This window comes from Calliopsis andreniformis, chromosome 12, assembly GCF_051401765.1.
Source record: "Calliopsis andreniformis isolate RMS-2024a chromosome 12, iyCalAndr_principal, whole genome shotgun sequence".
In the NCBI taxonomy this organism is placed as follows: Eukaryota; Metazoa; Arthropoda; class Insecta; order Hymenoptera; family Andrenidae; genus Calliopsis; species Calliopsis andreniformis.
In genome coordinates this window covers 1190894-1213476 of record NC_135073.1, presented here as the reverse complement: position 1 = coordinate 1213476, position 22583 = coordinate 1190894, and the positions used below count along the sequence as shown (strand labels likewise).

The following is a 22583-nucleotide window of genomic DNA, read 5'->3' as shown; positions in this document are numbered from 1 at the left end:
TATATTTTATATGTATGTTTTATATTTCATAAAATAACTTTTTTTAACATACGATTATTTATTTAACGAAAAATTATATGTATTTTATGAAATGAGACTTTCTAATCAGTAGTTACTTTATGAAATGTATTTTCCATTAATTGTTATTATAAAAATATGCTTTGAAATTGTTTTAGCATTTCGTTTTATAATAATTAATTGAAGGAATACATTTCATAAAGATATAACTACTGATCGAACAAGTCATGTTCTGTACAATTCAAATTTATATTAAGTTAGACTAACCTAACCTAACCCTTCCTACTTATCTAAAACTAGACGTCGTCAAGTCATCTTTACGATATCGTTTTAAATTTGGATATTAAACAATGTGACATTGTATAGACATTTTTAACATCTTTACTATAGAATCAAAGAATGTCGACAAGATATCTGTAACGTCTATAAGACATCTTCTACGTTGTTGTTAAAAAGACATCTGTACATGAACGTTAGATAACATTACGATCAGATGCTACGATGTCACCAGACGTTGCACCGGTTGCACGATATCGAAACGACATCTACAATCTACGTGTTCGCTGGCCGGCTGGGCGAGAGAGCGCAGTGTAATAGCGGCTACAAAGTGCTTTTCTCTTCTGAGTGTAATCAATGTTATCTTTTGAACTGGCAACCGGCATAGACCACAGGCCCTGTTTACTGTGTAAACTGTAAAGTGAAAAGTGTAAAGTGCTCGAAGTCGAAAGCGCTGAAGGGAGAACGATTGCTGAAAATTTACGTATCATTTGTAAATTTTGTGTAAATAAAAAATGTATTCTCTTGAAGATGGTAAGTATTTTATTAGAAAAATAGTAGCTACATATATAAATAGTATATAAAAAACTCTTTCGAAGAATCCTGTAACCTAACCTTTACAGATTGTTTTATTTATTGTAATCCCTCAAATTAAGTCTTTTACTAGTTCTTCAATTCTAGTAGGAAAAATAATTCTTTTTATCAAAATTGTGTTCTAAATATCAAATAATAAGTTTCTTTTATATTGTTTTATTCCATTCAATTCACGTAACTTTTATTATTGCGTTAACTTTGTATGCATTCTTATTATATGTTGCACAAAAAAATGCCAAACACAGTGTTTACATATTTAACAAATATGTATCAAATGTAGTTGTTATTAGTATTTATTACAATAATAATTATAAAATTTTAAATCAATGGTGTATGTACAGAAAAACTAATTATGTAAGTAAGTTTAAATTACAAACATGTTCGAAAAACAACTTATTATGCTTAAACTCGATCAATAGATATTTTTGCTTCTTTAAAAAGTAATAATAACAACTTATGGTAATTGTAGAAATGTAAGATTTTTTTACAAAACTTTTTGTACTTCTCTTAATGCAATAATTGTATCCAAAGTTTATCATTAGATTTTGTAAACTTAACCCTTTGCGGCAGAAATATTTAATTTCAAATGATTTTAAGCAACTGTTTACAGACATGTATTTATAAAGAGTTAAATATGATAATCTTATTGTCTAATTAGTATGATTGAAATCAAATGAATATACAAGTTATTGCATTACTTTTAGCTTATTTAATGGATAAATTTATTGTTTATTAGTTCAATTTCATTGAAAATATCATTCAAAAGAAGGTTTCTTTAACATTTGCCTTGAGTCTATTCTAACCCAACATCCACTCTGTATGTTGCTAAAGCTAAAACCATCCACCTTTCACAGATTAAATAACTTCCTTGAAATATAAGTTTGCTCTTCCTATTGGAAGAGATGGTATCAACATTTAATATATTAATTATTACTATATTTTATTTTCCCTGGTTTCTTTTATATTTTTCAGTAATATAATTGCAAATACATTTGCTTAAGGTTGTGATTACTTGTATTATGAGACTTGAAACAAAGTAAAACAAATATTTAGAAAATGTGCATTTTAATTAAAAATATATAATTTAAGTAGCAATACAAAATTAAATGAATAATAACAAATAATTCAATAAACTAGAATATAGAAGAACAGACATGAGATAAAGTTATTTAAATCTTCTCTCTGTCTTTTGAAAAAGTAATTTAATCGTAATTATGATATTTTTCTTAATAAACTTGTGAATGCTAACGTATACATACTATATTATATACTGAACAAACTTTAAATTATTTCATTCTAACTCTGAAATTTATAAAATAATGTATAAGTAATTATATATTTTTTTTAGATCAATATGATGATGAAGATGCAGAAGAAATTTCATCAAAACTTTGGCAAGAAGCATGCTGGATTGTTATCAATGCTTATTTTGACGAGAAAGGACTTGTACGACAGCAACTTGACAGTTTTGATGAATTTATTGAAATGTCAGTTCAAAGGATTGTTGAAGATTCACCACAAATTGATTTACAAGCAGAAGCTCAACATACTTCAGGAGAAATAGAAAATCCAGTTAGACATTTATTGAAATTTGAACAGATCTATTTATCAAAACCTACACACTGGGAAAAAGATGGAGCTCCATCTCCTATGATGCCTAACGAGGCTAGACTTAGAAATCTAACATATTCTGCTCCACTGTATGTAGACATAACCAAAACAATTGTAAAAGATGGAGAAGATCCTATTGAAACGCAACATCAAAAGACATTTATAGGAAAAATTCCAATTATGTTAAGGTCAAAATATTGTCTACTGGCTGGTTTATCTGACCGTGATTTGACAGAATTAAATGAATGTCCATTGGATCCAGGTGGTTACTTTATTATTAATGGATCAGAAAAAGTACTTATTGCACAAGAGAAAATGGCAACAAACACAGTTTATGTATTTAGTATGAAAGATGGTAAATATGCATACAAATCAGAAATTAGATCTTGCTTGGAACATAGTTCGCGTCCTACATCTACATTATGGATTAATATGATGGCAAAGAGTGGAGCTAGTATAAAAAAGTCTGCCATAGGACAACGTATTATTGCAATTATTCCATATATTAAGCAGGAAATTCCTATTATGATTGTTTTTCGGGCTCTTGGATTTGTAGCTGATCGGGATATTTTAGAACATATTATATATGATTTCGATGATCCAGAAATGATGGAAATGGTAAAGCCTTCTTTGGATGAAGCTTTTGTGATACAAGAACAAAATGTAGCACTGAATTTTATTGGTACCAGAGGTGCAAGACCTGGAGTTACAAAAGAGAAACGTATTAAATATGCTAGAGAAATTTTACAGAAAGAAATGCTTCCACATGTAGGGATAAGTGACTTTTGTGAAACTAAGAAAGCATACTTTCTTGGTTACATGGTACATCGATTATTATCAGCATCTCTTGGTAGGAGAGAATTAGATGATCGTGATCACTATGGTAATAAAAGATTGGATTTAGCTGGCCCATTATTAGCATTTTTATTTAGAGGATTGTTTAAAAACTTAATGAAAGAAGTACGATTATATGCACAGAAGTTTATAGATAGAGGGAAAGACTTTAACCTTGAACTTGCCATTAAAACCAAAATTATTACTGATGGTTTAAGATATTCCCTTGCTACAGGTAATTGGGGAGATCAAAAGAAGGCTCACCAAGCTAGAGCAGGTGTATCACAAGTATTAAATAGGTTAACATTTGCATCAACACTATCGCATTTAAGAAGAGTAAATTCTCCTATTGGAAGAGATGGTAAATTAGCTAAGCCACGTCAATTACACAATACATTGTGGGGTATGTTGTGTCCTGCAGAAACTCCTGAAGGAGCTGCTGTAGGTTTAGTAAAAAATTTAGCACTAATGGCTTACATTAGTGTTGGGTCTCAACCTTCTCCAATTCTTGAATTCTTAGAAGAATGGTCCATGGAAAACTTAGAAGAAATTGCACCAAGTGCAATAGCTAATGCAACAAAAATATTTGTGAATGGTTGTTGGGTTGGTATTCACAGGGATCCAGATCAGTTAATGGCTACGTTGCGCAAATTGAGACGTCAGATGGATATTATTGTGTCAGAAGTATCTATGATTAGAGATATTAGAGATCGTGAAATCAGAATATACACAGATGCAGGTAGAATAAGTAGACCCTTATTAATTGTGGAAGGACAGAATCTGTTACTAAAAAAGAGGCATATTGATATGTTGAAAGAAAGAGATTATAATAACGATGGTTGGCAAGAACTAGTTGGTAGTGGAGTGGTTGAATATATTGATACTTTAGAAGAAGAAACTGTTATGATTGCTATGTCACCTGAAGACTTGAGACAAGAAAAAGAATATGCTTATTGTACAACATACACACATTGTGAAATTCATCCAGCAATGATTTTAGGAGTCTGTGCTTCAATTATTCCATTCCCTGATCATAATCAGAGTCCAAGAAACACGTATCAAAGTGCTATGGGTAAACAAGCAATGGGAGTGTATATTACAAACTTTCATGTACGAATGGATACTTTGGCTCATGTATTATACTATCCCCATAAACCTTTAGTTACAACAAGATCTATGGAATATCTTAGGTTCCGTGAATTACCAGCTGGAATTAATAGCATAGTTGCTATATTGTGTTATACTGGTTATAATCAAGAAGATAGTGTTATTTTAAATGCTAGTGCTGTTGAAAGAGGTTTCTTCCGATCTGTATTCTATAGATCTTACAAAGATTCAGAATCTAAGAGAATTGGTGATCAAGAAGAACAATTTGAAAAACCTACACGACAAACTTGTCAAGGAATGCGTAATGCTATTTATGATAAATTAGATGATGATGGAATTATAGCTCCTGGAATTCGTGTATCCGGAGATGATGTAGTTATAGGTAAAACTATTACTCTTCCAGAAGCAGATGACGAGGTGAGTATTGCACAATCATTGCATTAAATACATTGTTTTGTTTTTTTTTTATAAGATAATTATAAAGTCTAATTTATTGTTGATACTTTTAGTTGGATAGTACAACAAAACGTTTCACAAAAAGAGATGCATCCACTTTCCTACGTAATAGTGAAACTGGTATAGTGGATCAAGTAATGTTGACTTTAAATAGTGAAGGGTACAAATTTTGTAAGATAAGAGTACGGAGTGTTCGCATTCCACAAATTGGTGACAAATTTGCCTCACGACATGGACAGAAAGGTACTTGTGGAATTCAGTATAGACAAGAAGATATGCCATTTTCATGCGAAGGTCTTACACCAGATATAATAATTAACCCTCATGCTATTCCATCCCGTATGACCATTGGTCACTTGATTGAGTGCATACAGGGAAAAGTATCAGCTAATAAAGGTATGTACATTATTCTTTCCTATCTGTCTGTATGTTATGATGTTTTTTTTGAACTCTTATACTTTACGAAGTATTTACATTAACCCTTATCGGTTGTACGAAACTTGGGGTTACTTTGGACGTGACCTGGGAACTTCAAATAGTAGTTGTGAGTTCTCGAGTATCTCGTGTAGTTTACCTAGGTAGCGCCTTTCTGGAAAATTTTTTTCTTCTTGAACATGTCAGGCATCGGCAGCTCTAATAGTTGACATATTAACACGTTTGTTATCAGTTATACATATGTAACGACGATAAATACCAAAACCATACATGTCTATGGTGACTACTTTTCTCCAATCCATTATATAATGAACGCATTAAAATAAATCACTATGCATATTTAACTAATAAACTAAAATTATGTTAATAGGTGAAATTGGTGATGCAACTCCATTTAATGATGCCGTAAACGTACAAAAAATTTCGACTCTTTTACAAGAATACGGATATCAATTAAGAGGAAATGAAGTCATGTATAATGGTCATACTGGCCGAAAGATTAATGCCCAAGTCTTCTTAGGTCCAACTTATTATCAACGTTTAAAGCACATGGTAGATGATAAAATTCATAGCAGAGCTCGAGGTCCAGTACAAATTTTGGTTAGACAACCTATGGAAGGAAGAGCAAGGTAAATTAGATTAATTTCATCCTTATATTGTAATTTTTCAATTGATGTATTTTTATATGTATAATTTTTAGGGATGGGGGTTTACGATTTGGTGAAATGGAACGTGATTGTCAAATTTCTCACGGCGCTGCACAATTTTTAAGGGAACGATTATTTGAAGTTTCAGATCCATATCGAATTCATATATGTAACTTTTGCGGTTTGATTGCAATAGCAAACTTAAGAAACAATACATTTGAATGTAAAGGATGTAAAAACAAAACACAGATTTCACAGGTCCGGCTACCATATGCAGCAAAATTACTTTTCCAGGAACTTATGGCTATGAATATTGCACCCCGATTAATGGTAGCATAAACAATAGTATTGTTGATTTTAATATTTATTAATGTTTTTATGTCATTATTAGATATAAATAAAAAATGATTCCTTGGTATTAAAAATCAGCAAATACTCAATCATTCTGGCAGTTCTGTCTATAAGAAATGAAATTTTTATAGTTTTTATTTTATATCAATGAACAAATATTTCATACATCAAGCAATACTATTATCGATTTTATTAGCTTGAAATATGCAGTTATTAAACAAAAAAAATTTTTTAGGTAGTCAAGTAATAATGATACTAAGATTTGTAATATAAATCCATTATTTTTTTATAACCCATATAAAGTTTACAAATAATATTAGTTTAATGTGTACTGTATTTAAACTCATTTCAACTAGAGAGAGTTTGCAACTATATTAAAAATATTTTTATTGGGATAAAGAAGAATTATATTGTTTTTACTTCTCATTAATTATTGAGTATGAAAACTTAGCATTAGTCAGTAAGGACTCAAGCAATTAAGTGAATTATTTTATTCGCTACCATTCTTTACAGTAACAATGAAAATCTAAGTTGTTATGGCCTCAATTCATTATATACAAAGGAAAGTGGAAATACTTTATACTTTAACTTTCTAATACACTAATATGTGTACATGATCTGCATTAGAAACAGTTATAATGAAATTTGAAACATTTAAATAATTTGTATCTTTCGTATAATACTGTAATAATTATTTCAATACTATTTTAAAATTATATTGATGGTATTAGTAAAATAGATGTAAATATTAATTTAAATGGAAAGGAAAGCATAAGCGTTATTTTACGAGTTATGGATAGTTATAAAAATATTCATTAAATGTATTTAAAAATAAATTGAGATTTTGTAAGCATGAAATTTTATACATTGGTGTGCGCTTAATATTTATGATTCCTGCTTAATTAGTAATCTTGCATTGTTCCCACCAGTTATTAGAACTAACTTCACTTAATAAATGATGATATAATTATTATTTTATGGTATTTTACTCGTACACAATGTATTTCTTTATCTCCTAACTCATGAAGTAATTCTTAGGATTCTATCTTTTTGAATAATGATTACAATATTTCATGCTTATGATCATTAAGCAGACATGACTTTGTCATTTGATTATTCCTATAATTAATTACATGTAACAAATACATATATTGTACAAGTATTATGTAATAAATTTATATACTCGTATTAAAAAAGATTAACATAACATATAATTGCGAATTTCAATTATATATATTTTTTACATATTGTGTGCATAATTTTAATTCAATATTTCAGGAATGTAGTGAAAATAAATAATACAGTTGGTATATTCCTCATGTAATAAGAAATTCATATATGTAATTATAGTTAGCGTTTCAATGTGTACTCTTTTACCGATATGTCACTTATTTATTAAATTCTAAAATTGCATCTTACTATTGGGTCATTCCACGCGAAATCGGGCACGTTTTGGAGAAAATTTTTGTAGATTGTTCAAATTTGAATATGTTGTAGTCTTTAACGATATTTAAACGTACTCCAAAGTATTTTTCAAAATTTTGAAAATTGTCGATTTTACCGCTGTTTGAAGTTAAGTGCTAACTTTCTTTTTTTAAATTATAGCTATTGAACTAGTAAGCAGATGGAGATGAGCTTTACGATGCTTATAGAGAAAACATTGGAGTTTCCAAAAAGAAATTGTTTTTTAACTATTTTTTTTGCAATTATTTTAAACAAATGCAGGTTTTTAAGATGGAGCGCAATTTTAAAAATCTGGAAAACGAGGAGAATATAGTTTGGTCCTTCCTCTTGATGGACAAACTTTCAAAAATATGTACATTTTAAAATTGGCCATGTGAAAATTGCCGAAAGTTGACGCTGCATTGAGTTGACAGACAGACGCTCATAATCTACAGGTGCCGGGTTCGAATTTCGTGCTATCTTTTACTTTTTTTTGTTTTCAATTTTTATTTTAAGTAATTCTAATTAAGGGAGGGAATGGGCCGTTATAACAATATATTTATTTTTAAATAAAAAATAATAAACATATCAATTTCGTTTCTTTGCTTCTAAATTTAACCCTTAAATGCTTAAAAAGTATGAATGAATGAATGAATGAATAGCATGAATTTAATGAATTAGTTATTCTATATATATAAGTTTTACGATTTCACGCATTAGTATATATATATATATATATATATATATAGAGGAAGGTTCAATCTAGCCCGCTCTGGTCATTATTTAATCAGCTTCTGCTGATGTTCAGTAATATGAGTGTTCAAAGTAAAGCAAAAATCGACAAATTCACAGTCATGAAATCTAAGCATTTTTAGCTAATTTAGGGATTGTTCTGAGCGAAATCATGACCAGAGCGGGCTAGATTGAACCTTCCTCTATCGAATGAGTCCTTTTCCATCTCAAAACCTTCCAATATAAGGACGTAAAGCGACAGCGCGATTTTGCAGTGCTTTTTGCGAGGTTAGAGATAAAACAGAGTAAAAAAGTGACAAGTTTAGTTCCGCTTGAACAGACCAGGCGGCGCCTAATCAGGAGGCCCGTGCTGCCCTGAGTTGGCACGCGAGTTTCGAGAATTTGACGTACCACTACACATGCAACTATACGAGCTGCGTGTTTCGTTCATGTCCCACAAGAAGTCCCATGAAAACTCATTCCGAGTGACATTGTAAGGTTCGAACAGAAAGTGAGCTCGGCGGTTCGGACCGCTTCGGACGGCTTCGGAAAGATTCGGAAAGAAGCTTGAAACGCTTAGGTCCAAGTCACCGGCAAGCGCAACGAGGCACGCGCAATCTTTTTGATATAGATATTTTCACGTTTCGACTCGAATGGAGTTTCTTCGGTCAGATCTCCAAAAATTTTTATGAAATTTTGAGGGATGAGTTTAAAGATCAAACGATGACATTCTCTGTGTATTTTGTATGAAAAATTAAATTAAAACTAGTTTATGTACAAGCTGATACAATCGAGAAAGAGCGATTCTACATGCAATAATAAACTAAAAATAAAGAATATAAATTGTTTATAATATTTATATGTTCTTAGGTCTGGGTTAGGTCTGGGTTAGGTCTGGATATAAACAAAATAAAAGGAGTCATTGCTAAAAATACATTAATTTAATATGTTTACTTTTTAATTATAATAATTTATAATTAAATTTTCCCCTCCGTTCCCGCCTCTTCCCCCAGGCCAGGATCGCAGTTGCTGCCGCGACCCCGACTGCGGCTTCTCCCATACTTCCGCTTGCAGATTTTCTTTTTAAAGTCCCGAAATTACAATATGAAAAATAGACACATGTTATTCACGAAATTTACTTCGTTCTTGAACAAAAAATGAATAGATAAATTACTTAGCGCTTTAGCATAAGATCGCCTATGATTTACGTACGTTTTGTCGTCATGCCTTCTCTAAAGCTAGCGCCGACGCCGACGCCGACGTCGTCGCCCACACCAACGCCGACTCCGACGCCGACGCCGGAGTCGGTGCAAGCTTTAGAGGAGGCATGACGACAAAAGATACGTAGATCATAGGCGATCTTATGCTAAAGCGCTCAGTAATTTATCTATTCATTTTTTGTTCAAGAACGAAATAAATTTCGTGAATAACATGTGTCTATTTTTCATATTATAATTTTGGGACTTTAAAACGAAAATCCGCAAGTGGAAGTATGGGAGAAGCCGCAGTCGCGGTCGTGGCAGCAACCGCGGTCCTGGTCTGGGGGGAAGAGGCGGGAACGGGGGGGAAAATTTAATTATAAATTATTATAATTAAAAAGTAAATATATTAAATTAATGTATTTTTAGCAATGTCTCCTTTTATTTTGTATATACCTAAACCTAACCCAGACCTAAGAACATATAAATATTATAAACAATTTATATTCTTTATTTTTAGTTTATTATTGCATGTAGAATCGCTCTTTCTCGATTGTATCATCTTGTACATAAACTTGTTTTAATTTAAGTTTTCATACAAAATACACAGAGAATGTCATCGTTTGATCTTTAAACTCATCCCTCAAAATTTCATAAAAATTTTTGAAGATCTCATCGAAGAATCTCCTTCCGAGTCGAAACGTGAAAATATCTATAATATCAAAAAGGCTGCGTGTGCCTTGTTGCGCTTGCCGGTGACTTGGACCTAAGCGTTTCAAGCTTCTTTCCAAATCTTTCCGAAGCCGTCCGAAGCAGTCCGAACCGCCGAGCTCACTTTCTGTTCGAACCTTACAATATCACTCGGAATGACTTTTCATGGGACTTGTTGTGGGACATGAACGAAACACGCAGCTCGTATAGTTGCATGTGCAGTAGTGCGTCAAATTCTCGAAACTCGCGTGCCAACTCAGGGCAGCACGGGCCTCCTGATTAGGCGCTGCTTGGTGTGTTCAAGCGGAACTAAACTTGTCAGTTTTTTACTCTGTTTTATCTCTAATCTGGCAAAAAGCACTGCCAAATGGCGCTGACGCTTTGCGTCCTTATATTGGAAGGTTTTGAGCTGGAAAAGGGCTCATTCGATAGAGGAAGGTTCAATCTAGCCCGCGCTGGTCATGATTTCGCTCAGAACAATCTCTAAATTAGCTAAAAATGCTTAGATTTCATGGCTGCGAATTTGTCGATTTTTGCTTTACTTTGAACACTCATATTACTGAACATCAGCAGAATCTGATTAAATAATGACCAGCGCGGTCTAGATTGAACCTTCCTCTATCGAATGAGTCCTTTTCCATCTCAAAATCTTTTAATATAAGGACATAAAGCGTCAGCGCGTAAACCTCTGTTTTTGCCTAATTTTGTCGGTAATGTCACCGTCCTGACATATCTGATCCTAGGCCCCTAATTTCGTGTTATACTTCTGATGATGCGCACTAAAAGCCGCTCCTGCCACAGGAAAAGTTCAATTTTGGAACGTGCACTGGTGCTACAACACAAGTAATAGCATGGTACTCTCTATTGTTTAATATAATATTATTTACATTCTAGTAATATCTCAACTATTATTTCAGACGTTTTATACACAGATATTGCATGTATGCGTAGCGCAACACATATCGTCACTTCATCCCTATTGTGCCATCCATCCCTTTTTCTAATTATATCTTGGCTAAGTCTTTCTCTTTCGACAGCAGAAAGACGAGGTACACATCGAATAATTCCTTTTAATATGCACCTTGCAGTTTTTTAAAGATAAGGAAGCAAAGAAATCAAGTACATTGATGATTTTGTTTTAAAACTTGTAAATGTTTTAAACTTTTGCTAAGGTTTGTGTCTTCTCTACAACACATTTAATTATTGTCTTTAAAGGGCAAATTGTGAATATGCAGTAATAAATAAAAAAAAGAAAAAAAAGATTTGTGTTTCACTAGTACCTATATTGTTCTACAAATGAAAACTTTATTCTGTTTTGCAATGTCCAATAAGTGATCATTGTCAGATAGATTAATGTTTTCTGGCGGTTTCGTAATTACCGAGATTTAAAGCACCCTTATAAATTGGACAACTACTTTCGGTTTTAGTACTTTTTTCTAATCAAATGGTAACAAACATTTTTTTGGATGCCTTTTAATTATATTTTTTTAAGGTATTTCTGAAATGTTTATTAATATCTTTTGGATGCTTTTTGGGAGGTTATTTAATATCTTTTGCGTGGGGGGGCTTAAGGGCCTAGGATCAGATATGTCAGGGCGGTGACATTACCGACAAAATTAGGCAAAAACAGAGGTTTACGCGCTGTCGCTTTACGTCCTTATATTGGAAGGTTTTGAGATGGAAAAGGACTCATTCGATAGAGGAAGGTTCAATCTAGCCCGCTCTGGTCATTATTTAATCAGCTTCTGCTGATGTTCAGTAATATGAGTGTTCAAAGTAAAGCAAAAATCGACAAATTCACAGTCATGAAATCTAAGCATTTTTAGCTAATTTAGGGATTGTTCTGAGCGAAATCATGACCAGAGCGGGCTAGATTGAACCTTCCTCTATCGAATGAGTCCTTTTCCATCTCAAAACCTTCTAATATAAGGACGTAAAGCGACAGCGCGATTTTGCAGTGCTTTTTGCGAGGTTAGAGATAAAACAGAGTAAAAAAGTGACAAGTTTAGTTCCGCTTGAACAGACCAGGCGGCGCCTAATCAGGAGGCCCGTGCTGCCCTGGGTTGGCACGCGAGTTTCGAGAATTTGACGTACCACTACACATGCAACTATACGAGCTGCGTGTTTCGTTCATGTCCCACAAGAAGTCCCATGAAAACTCATTCCGAGTGACATTGTAAGGTTCGAACAGAAAGTGAGCTCGGCGGTTCGGACCGCTTCGGACGGCTTCGGAAAGATTCGGAAAGAAGCTTGAAACGCTTAGGTCCAAGTCACCGGCAAGCGCAACGAGGCACGCGCAATCTTTTTGATATAGATATTTTCACGTTTCGACTCGAATGGAGTTTCTTCGGTCAGATCTCCAAAAATTTTTATGAAATTTTGAGGGATGAGTTTAAAGATCAAACGATGACATTCTCTGTGTATTTTGTATGAAAAATTAAATTAAAACAAGTTTATGTACAAGCTGATACAATCGAGAAAGAGCGATTCTACATGCAATAATAAACTAAAAATAAAGAATATAAATTGTTTATAATATTTATATGTTCTTAGATCTGGGTTAGGTCTGGGTTAGGTCTGGATACATACAAAATAAAAGGAGACGTTGCTAAAAATACATTAATTTAATATGTTTACTTTTTAATTATAATAATTTATAATTAAATTTTCCCCCCCGTTCCCGCCTCTTCCCCCCAGGCCAGGTTCGCAGTTGCTGCCGCGACCCCGACTGCAGCTTCTCCCATACCTCCACTTGCGGATTTTCTTTTTAAAGTCCCAAAATTATAATATGAAAAATAGACACATGTTATTCACGAAATTTACTTCGTTCTTGAACAAAAAATGAATAGATAAATTACTGAGCGCTTTAGCATAAGATCGCCTATGATCTACGTATCTTTTGTCGTCATGCCTCCTCTAAAGTTTGCACCGACTCCGGCGTCGGCGTCGGAGTCGGCGTTGGTGTGGGCGTCGGCGTCGGCGTCGGCGTCGGCGTCGGCGTCGGCGCTAGCTTTAGAGGAGGCATGACGACAAAACGTACGTAGATCATAGGCGATCTTATGCTAAAGCGCTAAGTAATTTATCTATTCATTTTTTGTTCAAGAACGAAGTAAATTTCGTGAATAACATGTGTCTATTTTTCATATTACAGTTCTGGGATTTTAAAAAGAAAGTCCGTAAATGAAAGTATGGGAGAAGCCACGGTCGGGGTCGCAGCGGCAACCGTGATTCTGATGATTATAAATATATTAAATTAATGTATTTTTAGCAACGTCTCCTCTTATTTTGTATATACCCAGAGCTAACCCTGACCTAACCCAGACCAAACCGGAAGGAAAAACGAATAGGAAATAATTCGCCACATATACAAAGAGATAACTAAAATTCGTTTACTGTTATTGTTTGTAAGTAAATTAATATGAAATCATCATGAACTTGTTTTAATTGTTTTTTAAAGGCTGGTATCAAGAACGTAGAAAGTGTAAAACTTGTAAGTATATGTCGGCGCTTGATGTTATTCAATCAGGACACCATATATAAGAACTAGATGTTATTGTTTTTAATGTTATCGAGTGTGAAGTTCAATGGAGGCAAGGGAACAAGACAAGATCAGAATGCTGTGATCTGTATGATAAAGTCGTGTAGTCACGAAAAGGCAATATTATAAAAAGAGTAATTAGAACCATACAGACGTTGTCTTATTTAATATACTCGACATATATCATCTTTTACATTCAAGTTACATAAACTCGAAAAGTAATTTTTATTAAACTGATTTAGTTTTGCAGATAAACCAGAGTTTCCACTCGAAATATTTTACGAATGACTCGTGCCGCTCAATGTCGCTTGCGGGCGACTTGGGCCAAACCACAATAGCGTTTTAGAAACGCGAGAGTAAGATTTGACATTTGCCTTCTCTCTCGTCTTTCCGAAGCTATCCGAAGTAATCCGAAGGGCCGAATTCACGTACATACGGCTCCTATAGTAGTGTGTATAGTGGAGGGGGAATCATAGTGTGGCTCCATCTCGCATTCATTAGGCAGCCACATGTCTGTGGATAATATTATTTCTGTAAAGAAAACTGTAACGGCAGATACCGACCAAGAAATCTCGTAAAGTCACGTGACTACCCTAAGCCCTTAATATCTTTTCGATCCTTTTTTGGAGAGATTAATTTTTTTGGAAATTTTTTGTAGATTAATATTTTGGAAATTTGTTGTAGTAACCGGAGTTCAAACCGAACTCAACTACTTAATGTTTTTGACATATTCTCAACAAAATGACGGGTGTGGTATCTAACGATGTATGATGTGCCGTGTTGTACGTGAATCGAAATTGCGTAATATAATTATAAGTAATTTAAGTTACTATACTGCAATCGATTCGTTTTGATGTACTAGTCTCAGTACAGTAGCAATTTCCTTGTGTATGTACATACACCCGGCGACAAAATCGGTTTTCCTCAGAAAATGGCAACGTCGGAAGCCGGGCATACGCGGTATGATGTTTTATACTTTTATTGATGCAAGCTGAAATGTGCGATCGATATATCGAACGGCTTATGATGGCAAGGCTAATTCCATTTGAATTTGTATAAATTGTCGTAAGTTAAATAGAGTTAATATTTATTTTTTCATGTTCTGGGACACATGTATATTACATAGTTATGTAGTGCTAAACATTTAGGATCAACTAGGACTCCATGTATCTTCTTTAGATCTGTGGATAAACTATGTAACTGTTAATAAGAAGCAGTGGTATAGATAGGTACATATTACGTAGATCACAAAATGAATAATTGAGAATTTTCAAATGTTATTATTACTATTAAAATCTATAGAGGATAAAAGATCTGCATTTGTGAATTAGTCAATATGAACAATAAATTTTTAAATTTTTAGTTAATTAGTACTTCAATACATAGTTTGGTTAAATTTATGAAAAACATACCGAATTTGAATAAATACTGAAAATAGAAAAAGTAAATATTTAATTTATATCCCATTGAATCCTACTTTCGAAACAGTATACATTTTTCCCGCACTATTTCTTCATTAAATCAATACTGTGATAAATATTCCAAGTAGCATTAAATTTCTTTTTCAATGCCCATCTCAGAATTACTCTTAAAAATTAGAATAATTCATTTATATTTATAGTAGTAAATATTTGTATAGGAACATAAAATAATTATTATGCTATTACATATAAATCGATAGAGGTGAGTAAATAAATTGGATGAGTGAGAAAAATGAAAGAGAAACGTATTTCGGCCATTTAAATCGCAAAGACGAGGACCACAGGTGTCGTAGAGTGAGAGAAAAACATCCTAATTTGTCTCTTATTACAAAGGTGCTGCCGCGACCGTTTTGAGCGAAATTTATTGTCTGTATCGGCAAACTACAGTCAAAGTGGTGGGGATAGTGACGCGCTTGTATTAAGAGCTGAAAAGTTTACTCGTATCGAGGCAGTACTGTAAAATGATCAAACTGCAGTTACATCTGCAGAATATTTTCTGCAATATTTTCATTGTAGGAAAGATTCAGGAGATATATCTCCAATATTCGATGTTGTATAGGGTGGGACGTATAAAATTTATATATTATAAAATATATATAAAATTTATCTATTATAAAATATATATATAAATATACCTTGTAATTTATGTGTAATATATTATGTTGCTAATAATAAACGTAACAACTATTGAAATAAGCTGTGGTAATAACGATGGAGATGTATTTTGAAGCAGATGATTAAAATCTAAAAATATAAAGATCGTTTGTTATTTTTAAAAATGAAAAATGTATACTTTTTTTTACAAAACAGATATTATTACTTTTGTCATTTGGATCTCGGCTTCCACATTGACGGTAACCTAAAGTTGTTTTCTGTTTCACAGAAACATACCCCGGAATGTATAAGCTAGGTGCATCTAATCGTCCAGTGGACATGAGTTTGTTAAAATCTTGTTCTAATTTATTAGCAATTGGACCTAAATATTAAACAATAAAATAAATGTTTAATTAGCGAGTAAATTTGAATAATTTACAAACATTTTTACCTTTAAAATGTAATAGAAATTGAATACATGCACCATTATGTAAAATTTTAGTTTTCCTATTGTCTATAGACAACATCCATTCAGGAATACCCATAACTTTTCTCACATCTTCTAAAAATTGTGCTCTGGAATAAAAAAATGTAATGTATATCTAACAAAAAGACAAGTAATTTTATGAAAATGTAATTATTTTTCTTTGTACTAAACTATGGTAATAATAAACTATGGTAATTATAATGTTCTAAATATACGTACACTACAAAACGTGGTGGTTTTCTAATATTTGCATACTTTACGATATCGTTATCTGGTTCAATATTAGCACATGCAAATCTGTTATTGCCAAAATTTTTGTCAAAAATAATAATAGATCGTCCCATTGCGGATACTGAACCTCCTAAAGGAAAGTTTGAATCTGTAAAAATTTGTCTTTCTAATCCAATATTAATAGGACCTAGTCGGCTTGATACATCTCCTACATAACATCTTAATGGCAAATCAGGTCCACATTCTTGTTTGTATAAGTCATCCTATGTAACAAAAATATTTTAATAAATTAAAATATAGTATAGTGTATCACATATAAAATCAATCAAAATTACATTTAAAGGATCAGCCAATTGGGTAAAATAGGGATTCCACACATATCCACCAGCTACGCATCTGGTATTTTCTACTTGCACAGTAGCGTCCACGCCAACTGGATTTACATATATTGCCCAATTGTGGTTTTTGGTCTAGGAGAAAGTATTCTATATAATTTAGAGATTACATAAAAAGTAATATTAAATATTATAAATATATATTATTTATTTACAATATTACGATCGTGTTTGCCAGGGTGTCGCAGCTTTACTTCAATTACTGTTTCACTCTGACTACCATCTCGATGTATTAACTGAATCTGTAATTATTAACTAAATTAAATTATATTTGTTATCTGAATTACCATTCAATTTATAGTACCATTCTTATGTATCCATATGCAAAACCTTGTGGATGATGAAAGGAAGCAATTGCTCGCAATTCACTAGCTTCAGACGGAGAATACCCTCTCTCTATAGTTGAACATGTCCATCTAAGAGAAATCAGTATTATAAGACAAACATATATATTTATAATATGCTGAATGAAACTATTAGCATATTCTACTAATCACATTTGTCAAAAAAAGTTTAATTGAAAAAAGAAATGAATATTTAATATAGTAAATATATAGCATCAGCTGAGCAACAGATGATTATCCCCTTAATATTAAAGGACTGGAGCCAGCTGAGAGTATTAAATCATAGATCGATAACTATTAATTAGCGTCTTTAGTCAGTATTTTAGAAAATAAAAGTAATCAGCATTATTCAATGTATGTGTATATGATTTTCTATTACTTTAATGTTTGTTAACGATCCTATGAAAACGTTCCGCATTTTCTGTAACACTTTTATATTTGTATATTGGTGCAATTAGTAGAACATGTGTAGTTATGAAAACTGAAAAATATAATGACCTTAAGTTCTTCTCTTTTTTGTGAATTATTATACTCCTACCCAATATACTCCTTAATCCAAATAGAGGCAGCATTGTATCATTAAAAGTTGATGTATATTTTTTTCTGTTTTCGAGGGTACCAAATTTTCCACTAAGATCGCCCATTTCATATTGATCAGTTGTTCCTTCACTAGGAAGTATTGTATTACTTACATTGACGTTCAATGGATTCCAACGTCCATATAAAGATGTATTTTCACATGGAAACTCCAAATCCTGTTCTACTGGAGTCTAAAATATATGTATATCATTGTACTATATATATATAAAATATTAATCCTTATTACATTTATATTACCATATGTATGTGATATCCACTCATTTTTCCATTTAAACCATCAAGATTTACTTCTACATTTGTAACATCATATTCAGTTTGTTGAATAAATTCCAATTTTCCTCTTAATGAAATGTTTTCTCCATTTCCAAACCAATCCTTCGCTACAGCTTTGCGACGATACACTCTATTAATTCTAAATACAAGTATTAGTGTTAATATTAACATAATTATTTTGTAAATATTAAATTTCTACTTTTTACAAAAATTACATTGAGCATGCTAATCTTTCTCCTCTTGCACGTGGTCCATTATCATCATATATAACTAAACTTTTTCCTAATATATTATTAGGTCCTGATAATGATAATAATGTGTCTGTAAAGAGTTTTCGAGTTAAAGAAAACCCATATAGTTTTCTACCAGCAATATCAATTGTACCGTGTCTCGCTAAATCACCTATGCGGCACAATGTTATTTCAGTCGTTGAACAATATTTTGAATAATTTGAATTCCATTCTACCTAATAAATTTATATATATGCTATTAAAAAATAATTAAATTGTATATTACGAATTAATCAATTTTATCCATTACTGTACTTTATAAGGATTATAGGGTTCCCCAGTACTCAAACATCTGCCTGTCCAATTATAGTAATCTTTTCCTGTTGGGTTGTCATGAATCATCCATCTAAATATTTATGAGAAAGTGTAAGATACATGTATGACTAATTAAAAATGTTACATTTAATAAGTATACTTAACATTGTACCTATGCTGCGCTGAATTGTTTAAAGCATTGCCATCTGCGTGAATCAAATTTTCAATTATGATAACAGTATCCATTTGAGGATCATTTTGTGGTTGACGAAATATTATTCTACCAACAATAGGATACCTATATGCTACTTGTGCAGTTAACATTGGCATCTGTCCAATGTTATCTGATAAATAAAGAATGATAGTACCGCATATCCACGGAATACTATCTGTGTTGTCAGTTTCATTATACCTAAAAAATTTACATTTTAATAAAGATTGCCAGTGTTAAATTTTACTTTTGTAGTTACATAAATGAAAACTGAAAAGCAGGATAAAATAAGGTATACAAAAGGCAGTATTACTTATGAACGACAAGACTTCGATGAACTACACTATAAATTCCTGAAAGTGGAAGATATGTATCCCAATAAAGTCCATTAAGTTTAGCACTTCCTGGTAAAATATCATAATGATATGATCCTTCTTTATGACCTTGAAGCTTTCCAGAAAGGTCACCAATAGCATATTGATCTTGAGTTCCAAATCCTAAATTATATAATAATTGCTTAATTTATATATTAATAGCCAATATAAGGAAAATAAATTTTAATTTTACTATCTACTTACCTGCTGGTGGTGCAGTTAAGACATCAATGTTACTAGGATTATACATATTTTTAGTAGTTGCACATATTTCAGCAGCTTTGTTTAAAGGTTGGTTTGGTTCTATTGGTAATTCATGAATATTATATGATTTTATTTTAGTAGAATAACGTAATCTTGTTTCCAAGTCATTAATTGGTGTCATAGACACATTAACCCATGTTGGATTAAATGGTATTACTTGAGTTAACGTAATTTCACCTTTTATACCATTAGAACTAATTAGAGTCCTGAATAATTAAATAATGTGAATGACAAATTTAAATTAAACACAGAGTGTTCCACTTATAATAAATAACTAGAATATTGTCTGTTAATGAATATACATATATAAAAAAACAAAGAAATGAAAGTGATGCTTAGAAGAAAAAGAAAAATATTCTTCTTTATATTCAAAGTAATTCTGAAGGGATGCTATTGTATGAAAAAGTAATTTTATTAAGTATTCTTTTTCTGTTTCTTTTTGTTGTTCTTCTTTTTTTCAAAAAGTACACATTAGTAGCAACGCAGACATTTTCACACTATTTTTTATAAAAAAAAAAGTAAGATACCCAGTAAAAACAGAAAATATTGAAAATATATTATCAATAAAAACATAAATTATAGTAACACAACTATTTGAAAAATTTTACACTATGTTTTGATAAATATACGTATATTAAAAAATGAAAAAATAGAATACTTTATATGCTTACTTGGCAATTATAGGCTTCCTGTGATTAATCTTGGCACAAATTAGAAAGGAATCATCATGTGTTGGATGAAAGATTACTAAATATAATTGACGATGAGAACCAAGTAAATCAGTAGGCAGTAAAGACAATTTTGAATCTCTGTATAAAGTTTTAGACTTTCTTTGGTAGCTTGTAGCTACTTTTATTTTACCTAAACGTATATCTATATCACCAATAGCTTTTTCAGTGCCAGAATTATTAGGATCAAAAACAGATTGTAGAACATTGCAACTTGATTTATCTAAATTAGAAACATTAAATGAAGTATCTATAAATATTAATAGTCTATATTAGTAAATTTATAAATCACATATTTTGTAATAACTCAAACCTTTGCCAATATCAAAAATGTCAGTTACATAAATCTTCCAATAATGTTCAGTGTACTCTATACTTTGCAATTTTTGCTTATTTACATGATATAAGTCCACATATATTATTGTATCACTAGTATCATCAGCAGCATAATCACCTAACCATCTGAACCAAATAGTTCCAGCTATAGGTCCATAAAACCGTGCTTCTGCAAATTTTTCTTTACTTTTCTCAAGTACCTGAAAGGTTTTATGTAAATTCTGTATTCAGCAAGGTCAAACGAGTAAATTAATAATAATATAATAACATTTAATTATTTGTTAATATATAAAAGTAAGTCAAATTCATTTTGTATGTTTAAAAAATTACCGTAATGGATGCACAAATTGTTCTATCCGAATATGTATCTTTAAGAATCAAACCTTTACCCCATAAACCTAATTCTCCTGTTAAACTTAAGTTTGAAACATCTATTGATCCTGTTTCATTTCCTGGTAAATCAATGGGTCCAATAAGATCCGTTAAATTAATAATACTGCAATCATTGATTTAATTAATTCAATTAATGATAATTAGTTCAATTAATGATAATTAATTTAATTAATTATACTAAATCATTGATAAAACCACAAGAGAATACCTTTCTCCAAGGTGTTTTCTATCACACCTATTGTCTATGATTGTATAGTCAACAGGAAATTCAGTGACTGCCCAAAACCATTGTTGATCTGGATATTGAAGGGTAGTCTGAAAAGAAAATCGAATTCTCACTGAATTCTCTTCTGCGCCTTTTTCAAATTGAATTTCTCCATGAAGTCCCCCAGAAGAAATATAAACTGCAAGACGTAATGACTGTCCAATAGTAACTATAACAAAATAAGTACTTTTAATATAGCATTGTAAAAAATTATAAGTAACCATATCCTACTGTTGCAATGTTAATTTGTTTTATCTTAATTTTAATGTAATTCCAATTAAATATATTAACATTCATTTTATATTTTAACTGTATCATTGTATAATTTTTATATAATTGTTATATTATCGATTTTACACTTTAGTAAAATGTTAACATGTTGTCACATACACTAACATGATATAACTATTTAATACTACAGTAAATGTGCAGAAATAAAAATCGAACGATATATATAAATTGGTAGATTTATTATTACTAATTTTAGTATTATAAAAATGATAACAACAGTATATAAAACCAAATATATAATTATATCGTATTTTAGTTAACTTTGAATGATTCATCTTACACTTACCGCTTGTATTTAAGATCATACAATATGAATAAGCTACATTCTACTAATACTGATAGAAAACAACAATATCATATAATATTACCTATAGAACGCGTAGAAATACTGTATACAAAAATTTCGAGCATTTTTGTTGCCTTTTAGTTTTTATTAAAATAAATATTTCTTTTACGTACAAATATCTATACTTACCATAACTTAATAAAATGAGCCACCACATCTTTCGTTTGTGCTTCCGTAAAAGCATTCAAGACATTTTTCACAATCACAACTGTGTATAAAATATTTATATTCTAACCGTCTAAGTAACCCGTACCAACTCGTACTAGTTACTTTCAATTGTTACCTTACGTTGTTGAAAGTTGAAAGCCAATAAGGCAATATAAAACATACTGTTACTTTCTCGTGGTAGGTTCAGATAATTCGTCTGCTCACGAGCAGAGCTGCTCGCAAGACTATCTGGGCCCTGGGCCTGTTTTGGAGTGCGTATCTTCCTCTCACGCAAACTGGTAAGGAAGAAACGAAAGGAAAACCAA

The 22583-nt window shown here is 31.6% G+C and overlaps 2 protein-coding genes across 2 annotated transcripts; one reads left to right on the top strand and one right to left on the bottom strand.

The window, feature by feature from the left end:
* Positions 1-590: 590 nt before the first annotated feature.
* Rpii140 (RNA polymerase II subunit RpII140) lies at positions 591-7526 on the top strand. Its single transcript, XM_076388807.1, has 5 exons — positions 591-828; positions 2237-4857; positions 4950-5292; positions 5702-5960; positions 6032-7526. Exons 1-5 carry the CDS (start codon positions 810-812, stop codon positions 6315-6317), a joined length of 3528 nt encoding a protein of 1175 aa, XP_076244922.1. The 5' UTR covers positions 591-809; the 3' UTR covers positions 6318-7526.
* An 8521-nt stretch (positions 7527-16047) lies between these two features.
* Positions 16048-22267, bottom strand: Rsod (Related to Sod). The gene is made up of 19 exons (XM_076388868.1): positions 22240-22267; positions 21417-21642; positions 21146-21311; positions 20793-21015; positions 20423-20702; positions 19692-19957; positions 19427-19610; positions 19075-19314; positions 18903-18993; positions 18573-18823; positions 18322-18496; positions 17983-18254; positions 17445-17556; positions 17296-17382; positions 17081-17215; positions 16734-17008; positions 16479-16603; positions 16254-16409; positions 16048-16177 (listed from the first exon to the last, which is right to left on the bottom strand). Exons 1-19 carry the CDS (start codon positions 22265-22267, stop codon positions 16077-16079), a joined length of 3393 nt encoding a protein of 1130 aa, XP_076244983.1. The 3' UTR covers positions 16048-16076.
* Positions 22268-22583: the final 316 nt, after the last annotated feature.

Excerpts from the sequence above, each read along its gene's own strand:
- Rsod (XM_076388868.1), bottom strand. The coding sequence starts at position 22,267 with ATGTGGTGGCTCATTTTATTAAGTTATG. Across the intron at positions 18,994-19,074 it reads AACAATTCAGCGCAGCATAG|ATGGATGATTCATGACAACC; the intron begins GTACAATGTTAA and ends ATAAATATTTAG. Across the intron at positions 16,410-16,478 it reads ATTTCTATTACATTTTAAAG|GTCCAATTGCTAATAAATTA; the intron begins GTAAAAATGTTT and ends TTTAATATTTAG.
- Rpii140 (XM_076388807.1), top strand. Across the intron at positions 4,858-4,949 it reads TTCCAGAAGCAGATGACGAG|TTGGATAGTACAACAAAACG; the intron begins GTGAGTATTGCA and ends TGATACTTTTAG. Across the intron at positions 5,293-5,701 it reads AAAAGTATCAGCTAATAAAG|GTGAAATTGGTGATGCAACT; the intron begins GTATGTACATTA and ends TTATGTTAATAG.